The sequence below is a fragment of the Ochlerotatus camptorhynchus genome, unplaced genomic scaffold, assembly GCF_037179485.1.
Source record: "Ochlerotatus camptorhynchus isolate MF236.1 unplaced genomic scaffold, CSIRO-AGI_Acam_v1.1 ptg000319l, whole genome shotgun sequence".
Classification (NCBI taxonomy): domain Eukaryota; kingdom Metazoa; phylum Arthropoda; class Insecta; order Diptera; family Culicidae; genus Ochlerotatus; species Ochlerotatus camptorhynchus.
Window position 1 is genome coordinate 909,380 of NW_027040807.1, and position 9,469 is coordinate 918,848.

Sequence of the window (9,469 nt, forward strand, 5' to 3'; positions counted from 1 at the left end):
CAGTTGATTTATCTTTAAAGGTTGACTTGAGATTCACCTAATTTTAGTGAAGAAGGATTTAGTGTTATCAATACCATCCATAGAAATAGTGTTTTAGCAGACTTATCTTATTGTTCGATTTGAATCGTAATTAATACTTTGTTTTAGCTTTTCAGCATCAATGCTTCCTGGAACAATTTCTGAAATGCTTCTTAGACATCCAATAACTGCTAACGATTCGTAAATACTTACCTTCCAGCTGAATCTTACACTGACACGGCGCGCTGTTTGCTACGATGACAAGTTCTCCAAAAAAAAAATAACCTACGAATCATCTCCCCCTTTCCACACGTAACCGCGTGGCGCAGGGCGAACAAAAACCTCCTCCATCATCATTAAAATGGCGACAGAGTTTCAATGATGCCACTACTCTACCTACGGGAGGTACCTATGTGTGTGACAGTGGCGGTGACTGTGACAATGACGACACCCGTGTGTGCCGTTGGCAATGACAAACGCGGGGAGACACACCAATACTATGCACACGCACTTTTTGTTGGAAGCATAAATTCAAGTTGCCGACGGTAGATTTCGCGCTCTCCAACCAACCAGACCCATACACACAGACACAAACTCACAGCAAGCCATGTGTTGTAGCGCGACATGGTTTCCATGGCTACCTTACACCCACCCGAAACCATCACATCACATCCCCCGGTGAAAATCTTCCATCACCACCGGATGGGGAGCAGTGGAAGAATGAGAACGACGGCGACGACGACGACGACGCTGATCATGACGATGATGATGATGATGATAGGGACACACAAAACACAGCATCCTGTGAAAGGACGCCGACTACGATGATGACGATGACGTGACGGTGGGTGGAAACCGGCGGAAGCGCAGGTACTCAGGGCTCTCTTCTGCTCTTGCCGGGTGGATCTTCCCGAATTTCCCGGAGCTCTGCGCTTGCTTCGCTGTGTTGGTGGCGCTGTTTTGCAAACTGTGTAGTGGAATGTATACAAAATCGAGGAAAATCTATTACCGTCTGCCATTTAAAACCAACACCAACATCGGAGCCAAAACAAGCGCAGATGGGAAAGTTTTTAAAGGGCATTCTCTTGTCTTCTTTTTCTTCTTCCGCTATTGTCGGCCCTCACAGGAATGTGAGAAATCAAAGGTAGCTGGGTGTTTTTGTTTTCATCATAAATATTTTTAATAAAATTGGTTTTTCTTGTTGCCTTTTCGTGTATAATAATTATAATAGAATAATAATAACTCTAATAATTAATTACTTAGCTTAATCTTTTTTTCTCTGTGTGTGTTTCCTTGTCACATTTTTGTTTCCACTAAATCAATAAACATAATCTTTGCAGTGATGAATCAAATAATTTCATAATAAAGTCCTGACCCTGGCTAGGGCGCTATATTTTTATTCGGAACGAATTATCTGGAATGTTGAGTAATTTGTTTCATTGGAATGCTTGCAATGTTGTTACTGTGAATAAGGTATTTGATTTTGTTTCCAGTCTAACTTTCGCTAGTTAGTACCAATTTTGATTGAACGAAACTAAGTTACGCAAAAACACAAAAAAAACACTAATAAGTTCAATGAGAAAATTCTTGAACCTTTACTTGCAACGAAAACGGAAAGTGAACTGAGCGAAAACGGCTTTCTACAAATATTTACAGTCGACAAACTCATAAGAGGTTTGTTACAATTTCTTTGTATTTTTTTTTTCTTCTCCAAACATTATCATGGATTGGTTGTTTTGTTCACTTCTACACTTATTATTCTGCTTTATACGGGATTCTTTATTTCTCAGTAATAAAGTGTAATGTACTGGTTCTTCTTACTTACATTTGCGCATGACTTCATTGTATGTCTTTTGTTTTACTTAAACTCTTATTAAGTTTAATCATGTTTCACGATTTCACAATTAACTAATCGTAGAATTATAAGCTTGTTTCTTGTCTAAACTTTGTTGTCGTTCTCGTTTATTTGCTTTCTACACATTAAATAACAAAAATAAGATCTCGCTTTTACATTTAGCTTTTGATTCGAAACGTCGTAACACATAAGAAAGAAGAGTTAAGTCAATGTCTGTTGCTATTTTTCGCTTGCATGCTTTTGCATGGACGCGTGAAAACAAAAGCAAAATTAATGTTCGTTCTTTTTGACTAAAACGTAACAGAACCAAAACAAACAAAATTGTCCAGAAGCTGATTGGAATGGTTTGATTCTTAACTAACACACATCAACGCTAGACCTTACAAGGTGATGTGGCTTGGTTTACTGGCCCGAAATGAGAAGAAAACGGAAATCTTACAGCACGCAAAAAAAAGAGGAACGATTTCTATGATCTTAAATGTTCAATAGTTTTACCCTGTGTTTTATCATGTTTTTTTTTTTAACCTATTTGTTTAGATTTTTCCGTAATTTTTGCTTCCTCGTATATAATGTGTTACACATAAATCATCGCAAATTAACGACAAACTTGGAATGATGGGATTTTTTGATAAAACTGAACTAAATTGAAGCAAAAACTGAACTCGAGACTGTTTTCCAAAAGGTCCACGCAGCTTTTGTTGATACCCATTTGAATAGGATGATTTCTACCGCTACTTGAAACAATTTCAATGCATCAATATTGCAGTACGAGAATGCAACACTCAAACGGATCGTCGACAAAAGCTGATAGGATCTTCTTAAAATAGCATAGCAAAATTCAATAAATGGAATAGTTGCGTTTCCGTGGCCACGGCGGCAGGTACATGCAAATCAACAATTAACCCAACAGAAGGCGAAATTCGAGCAACAGTCTCAATTAAAAAGAAATCATCCTCCGTCCGTGAGTGGACGTGTGGCAAAAAATACAGAAAATTTAACGGCAATGCCCACCTAAGGAGGAAGATACACCTGCCATCACGGTGCCAACAACAGTGCTGCCAACGCGGAAAATTAGGTGACCGCTAAAGACGCTAAAATAAGTACTACGATCACGCTCTCACACACAAACACATTCACCTTGCCGCGGCGGAATGGCTCCAACGAATGAACATGAACAGCAATCAAGTGGGAAAAGTAAGGTTCTTCTCGTGAGGTACAAAACAATGCGGAATTTTATTTGGAATGTTTGCTGGATTTTTGCTTTTTATTGGGAAATTCTCCTCCATCGAGTGGTACTTACACAAGTTCCATTATACAAATATTGGTATTCTAAGTTCTTGTAATTGTTTCGTACACTTTTTTCAGTATTTTTTTATATTTTCCAGATGCTTCTATACAATGGCCTAGTGCTTGCATTATATTCCATTCTCACATGGTTTATTACAAATATTTTCTTGTTTATTTATCGTCCCTCTTTAAGATTCGGTATACAGCTGTGGACATTTGTATTCGAGATTGCAACTTAAGCCATAGTGCCGAAAATAAAAATTCCTCATCGAAAACCAATTCACCGGGATGATGTTTCTTCCCCGAACGAAAAGAAAAAATTAACTACATTCTCAGTCCGGAAATACCCGACTAAGCCGTGTCAGGTACGACGTCACTAAACATTGTTTGGACAGCAATTCAAACGACTGATGGGAAAATCCTTGAAATGCGCTAGGAAGACACAGAAAAGGCTATCAATATCCCTGCCCCTTGTTGACCCAGTAAATTTGGGACCCACCAGCATAGGCCCTGCAGCAAACGAAAAACAAAACAAAAATCAAGCTCCAGATGGGAACTCCAGTTGCGACTTTGGCCCCGTGAAGGTGTGAAAGTAACAAAGGAAAGGGCAGAGAGAAAGCAATCATCACTAATCGGCCTGCCGTCGGTCGGGGCTCCGGTCGTAAAAGGATACTACCGGAATTTCCTGTACAGGAAATTTCCCGCACGAGACACAGAAATGAACAGAAAACTACTTTAAGAAGGAAAAGAACGAAACAAAGAAGGCACAGAGCGATACTTCAAAAATTTACGACACCATTACCTCCGCTGAGCCTTGGGTTATTCCCAAAGGTTTGCCGCAGAACAATTTTACGAATATTTCTCACTTCTACTAGCTAAGCAGCTGGTAAAAATTCCAGCTGCAAGGCTGTTCACTAGAAAGCTTAATTTTGTATTTTATTTTTCAACACCGTCGCTTGCTTAGTCGCTTTACTACGCTGTCACACGGCAGGCCATCGCTTGAATTCAGCCATTCGTTGGGCTTATCATCACTTTCCTCTCGAACTAAAAGGGCAAATGTACTTACAGTTGAACTGGTTTTCACTGACGGAACGTTTATTTGGAGCGACTTTTGTTGCTTTCTCATTAATACAAACAATTTTCACGTGTTTGCGTTTTTCTTCGTGTTACATTTTACTCGTTACATATCACTAGAACATCTCTGGTTTTGCTCATGAAATTTCGCTTCATTCATTTCTATCTAGCTCTTGTTGTTTGTTTTGTATTATTATTTTTTTTTTTTTTTTCGTTATCTCATATATAAATTCTACTTTCTTTCATACTATGTTCATTTCTGGTTTTCTTACGCCATACTGATTATATTAAACTTACTTCGTTACTCTTCATATTCTCCTATGTACAGGTAAACACAGTTTCGATCGGATTCTCACCAATTGTATTATTTAAGTCACCACTTTTTGCTTGTTTTTTTAGAGTTTAAACTTTGATTTAAACAATTCATTTAAAGGGCATCTATTTATTTTACTAGCTTGCTTGTGTTATTGGTTTTGTGTGTTTAAGTTGCCGTTTGTTGGGATGTTGTTGTGGGAATGTGTTGGTTTTCACAAAGGTTGATCCAACTTGTTCCAAGTTGGCATTTTTTTTTTTTTTAGTTGAGATATCGTGCACCAGTTGCTGTTCCGGATGGTCCGAACTGCAGAGTCCATTCTTGAAATATTCGCCTAGCATGCATCTGCTGCTGCTGTTGGTGATGCCGGTGATCTATGTACATTTGCGCGGCAGCAGCGGCCGCCACCGACGACGAAGGTGACGCTCCTGAGGCGGCTGCTGAAACTCCAGCAGCCGTTGTAGATGACGACGACGTCGAAGACGGTGGCGAAGAGGTATTTGTGGTGGTCGATGCTAAGCTATAGCTATTCCCATGGTTGGAGGAGACGGCAATGGCGGCATGAGGCTGCATAATTGCATGATGATGGTGGTGTATTGGTTGAAATGCCGCCGGGTTATTGCTGGACTCCTGGTGCTCTGATTGCTAGTGGGCCGTAAGCTGATGGTGCCCTCCACCGCCCATACTCTGAGGGCTGAGCATGGGTGGACTGTGGCTGTGACTGTGGGTTCCCATCGGGCTACCGTGCATGTCGTGATGTGGATGATAGCCATGGCCACCGTGGCCCATGTGTCCAGGTGGCATTCCATCCATCATATCACCACCCATCGTGTTCGGGGGTGTCATCCGTTTTTCCTTCTGCCGTCGATTGCAAAACCATACCCGAACTACTTCCTTCTCCAGTTGGAGCGAATCGGCAAGTGAGGTAATTTCTTGGGCCGACGGTTTCGGCTGTTTGTGAAAATGCTGTTCTAGGGCTCCCTTCACTGACACCTCGATGCTGGTTCGCTTTTTCCGTTTCCGACCCTGGGCAGCAATCTTATCGATGCTGGTTGGCGATCCGGTGGTCGAGTCTGCCTCTTCGAGCCATTTCTGTAGCAGTGGCTTTAGCTTGCACATATTCTTAAAACTTAACTGTAGAGCCTCGAATCGACATATCGTTGTTTGGGAAAATACATTGCCATAGAGGGTACCGAGCGCTAGGCCTACGTCGGCCTGTGTAAATCCTAGCTTGATTCTTCTCTGTTTGAATTGCTTCGCAAATGCTTCCAGATCGTCGGACGTCGGAGTGTCTTCTTCGCCAGCACTCACATCCCGATCGCCTTGCAGGTGGTGGTGTGGTATGTGTAGCTGAGGCGATTCACCTCGTAACGTGTGATGCAGAGGTGGTGCACTTTGGTGATGAGCAGGATGAGCAGGATGGTGAAGCATGCCATTCATCGCATGATGGTACTGCAGTGGAGATCCTCCGGTGGCATAATGCGTTCCAGGATGCACCGGTGCATGCCAAGCATGTGGCGAAGCCATACCTTGTTGTGCTCGTTGCTGCGATAAATGCATTTCCTGCTTGACATCTGTCGCATGCGGGTGGGAATGAGGATGATGAGTGTGCAGGCCCCAAGGATCAGTCGGTTGAATCGCAGCCCATGGGTTACCACCAACACTACCTAAGCCACCCGTCACCGAGCCCAGACCGGCCGGGTTAGGACTAGGACTAGAGGGCACATGGTGGTGACTCTGGTGGTGGTGATGATGATGCATATACTTCATCTCGTTAGCATCGGCTGCACTCCGCGGTGAAGATGTATGATACCCGCCGCCCAAGGCCATATCCAGCTCGCCACTGGGAGACATGTACGTGGTGGCGGCCATCCCCACCGCTCTAGGGCTGTTAAGCCCTTCCACGCTGGCGGGGTAGGGCTCCAAATTTGGGCTCAGTTTTCCTATGTTACGAAAAATGGCTCACTAGCATAACACGCCTCAGCGGCACCGCAATGTCACTTTCAGGCGCAGCTTATCTCGCGTGGTGTTGGATGTCCCGTTCTACTTTCAAGCTTCACTCGACAACTACAAACAAAAAACGACCTGTCTTGACCGTACCCCGCAGTAACAGGTCTCCAACAGCTCTTGGTTCTTGCTGACGATCCCACGAGACACACACAAAAAATGTCGATCACGTCAAAGTAATCAAATCAGAGACTTGTTTTATTTATCTTCCTCTTCCAGCTTCCACTCAACACCCGAAAAGCCGTATGTCTGTGTCGCGCTCTCAAGTCTATCGGTGAGCCTCCGCCTGTATCGATAATTCAATTCTCCAGTGCAGCTAGAATCGATCAATCATCTCTCAGGTGTTTACTCTTTGCTAATAACTTCTCTTTTCTTCTCTCTAACTCTTTGATTTGTTTTACTGGCGCTGGAATTTTTCTGTACGTCGTTTTCTTATTTGTCTTCCTAACTCAACTTTATGTTCTTGATCACTACGCGGATGCTGCCACTGAATCCGATGCCTTTGTTGTTGTTTTTGTTGATGCTGCTGCTGCTGTTGCTACTGCGTCCCGCGAGTATACAAATTATGTAAATTTCTGTTTCTTCATTCAAGATTATTCAAATTAATTGAGGCATTTATTTGAGCTCCATTTTTTTCTGCCGGAACCCATACGGAACTCAACTTTCGTTGACGGACAAAAAACCGATCAAAACATAAACACACTTCAGCACATCGCTTGCTTTTCGATTTAGATCACTTGCTATTCTTGTTTCTTCTGTCACCGAAACACTGACAGTTCCGAATACTGCGCTCGCTGACTGTCGTTGTCACAAATTACAGGTGTTTGGGGCCGTTTCATGCGGCCACAGAACTGGCATCAACTGTGTTCCAAAACATCAGGTACGTCTATCGCTAACCTCTTCCTCGTCAGCTTTACAACTTCGCGTACTTCATCGGGTTCTCATGTGCTGTACTTCTTCCAATGTTGATACTTTTCATTATCACTCGCATGTCACACTTGGTGAAATTCGTTTCGCTAAAATATCGCCACACTTTTGTTTCACTGACATACGGGCTGCTATTTTGTATGACTATATGCAGGAGAACGTTCGCGTACACGGTCAATTTCGTAGTTCTCTTCCCAGTCGCGCACGTTTCGTTGGATAATTGTCTTACGATCGCCGAAAAACAGATTTCTCATCTGCTACGTCGTCCACCGTACTGTCATCGCGGGGTTTTCAGTTCGAGGCAAAACACTCTCCGAGCTCTCAATGAGGAAAGAAACGTTGTGTAAAATAAAAAAATAAATTAATAAATATACACGCACAATCGAGACATATACGTGCAAACGCTCCGAATCATAGAAGTTGACTAAACAATATATTCAACTATTCACCGCACTCGGTGTGGTTCCCGTGTCTCGCTCGATCATTTTTGTTGTCGCTCTTTCCACACACGTCCACACAACGAATGCCCGTGCACTCATACCAGCGTAACAAAACCGTATCCAAAAACCACCAAACGATCAGTACAGCCAGCACGTCACGCTACAGCACAAGCCTTTTCACCACACCACCACTCATGCAATCTTCAACTCACCTCACCGTCCGTACAAACTCACCTCAATTCGTTCCTCGTTCACACGTCGCATTTCATTGGTATACAGCTATATCAACACCTCTCATTCGCTATGTGGCTCCGCCTCTTCGGACATCTCTCTTCTCCCATTGCACATTCATCCAGCAGGGTGGAGCAAGCCAGCAATAGACATATTCCTGTTTCTTTCCTTCGTTGCGGAAACCCTACACCACACACCACCACATCACGCAACTTCTCCTCTTGCAGTGCTCACCACAGTAATAGTACCGTCTTCGGCTAGTGCCATCTCTGTTCGTCATTTTCACCATCTATGCTCTGTTTACTCCTGCCGGATTCCCAAGCAATCTTGTCACTTGCGAACACCAGAATGTTTGCTCAATTCTTACAATGCCCACGGTCTCTTCTTTGCGCTTTGCTTCTTCTGCTGCGGCGGCGTACGAGGTAGAATGAAGGAAGAGTGGTGAACTGGTGGTGAAATGAAGGCCCAGAAGCGAAAGAACAAAAGAAACAGTACATGCGTACAGCATTTTTACACCTACTACTACTGTGCGGCGATGGTGCGGTGTGTGCCGGCAGATTGTACGTAGCCAACCCGGAGGAAGACCGTAGAAGCAGCCTCAGTAGCAGCACCGTGTAGCGCTTCATTTTGCTTAACCTGACCGAGCCGCGAAAGAAGAAGTTCGAGAGAATGCAGCTGAGTGCCGAGCAGCAGGGAAAATCTTCATCAGTTCCAGCGGGAGGTTGTGTCATTCGATAGAATATTCTGAAATTACAGGAAGAATACGCTGTTGGTGGAATTTGGAATTACAGCGTTACAGGTGATTTTGTTCGAGCCGGTGACTAACGAGGATCAAGTGTTTTGTATGGTAAGTTTTCTGGGATGGCAGTGATTGATAAACGGTTTATAGGTTTACAATTGCGATTTAAGTGCAGCCAATATTTTAAACATTAGCTCAAGTGTTAACTTAATGCAGTGTTTAAAGTGAAAATGACAAAAGGGGTCTTCCAGTAGCTTAGCCAGTAAAAGCATGGCCTAGTATGTCGAAGGGCGAGTTCGGATCCCGGATAGATTAAGGATATTTTTGGGTTGGAAATTTTCTCGATTTGGCACACAATGCACGAATGTAAAAAATGGTTTGAACTTTCAATTATCAACTGCATTTTAGGCCTTGTTCCAATCTTTTTTTCTAATAAAACAATCAAATCATCATCAAAAAAATTAAAACGAAAATAGTGTCCCCATTCTATGAAGAAATCGGATGTGAATTATATACAAATCCTTTTTTTTTTCTATGAAGGAATGCGCTCCAAGCACTAAACCGTTTGTAGCCATAAA

At 42.9% G+C, this 9,469-nt stretch overlaps 1 protein-coding gene across 1 annotated transcript; it reads right to left on the bottom strand.

Annotated features, from left to right (window-relative positions):
• Nucleotides 1-3,250: 3,250 nt before the first annotated feature.
• vvl (ventral veins lacking) lies at nucleotides 3,251-6,953 on the bottom strand. Its single transcript, XM_065229695.1, is given in 1 exon segment — nucleotides 3,251-6,953. A coding segment is annotated over 1 exon segment (1,611 nt). The 5' UTR covers nucleotides 6,420-6,953; the 3' UTR covers nucleotides 3,251-4,808.
• Between the last annotated feature and the right edge of the window lie 2,516 nt (nucleotides 6,954-9,469).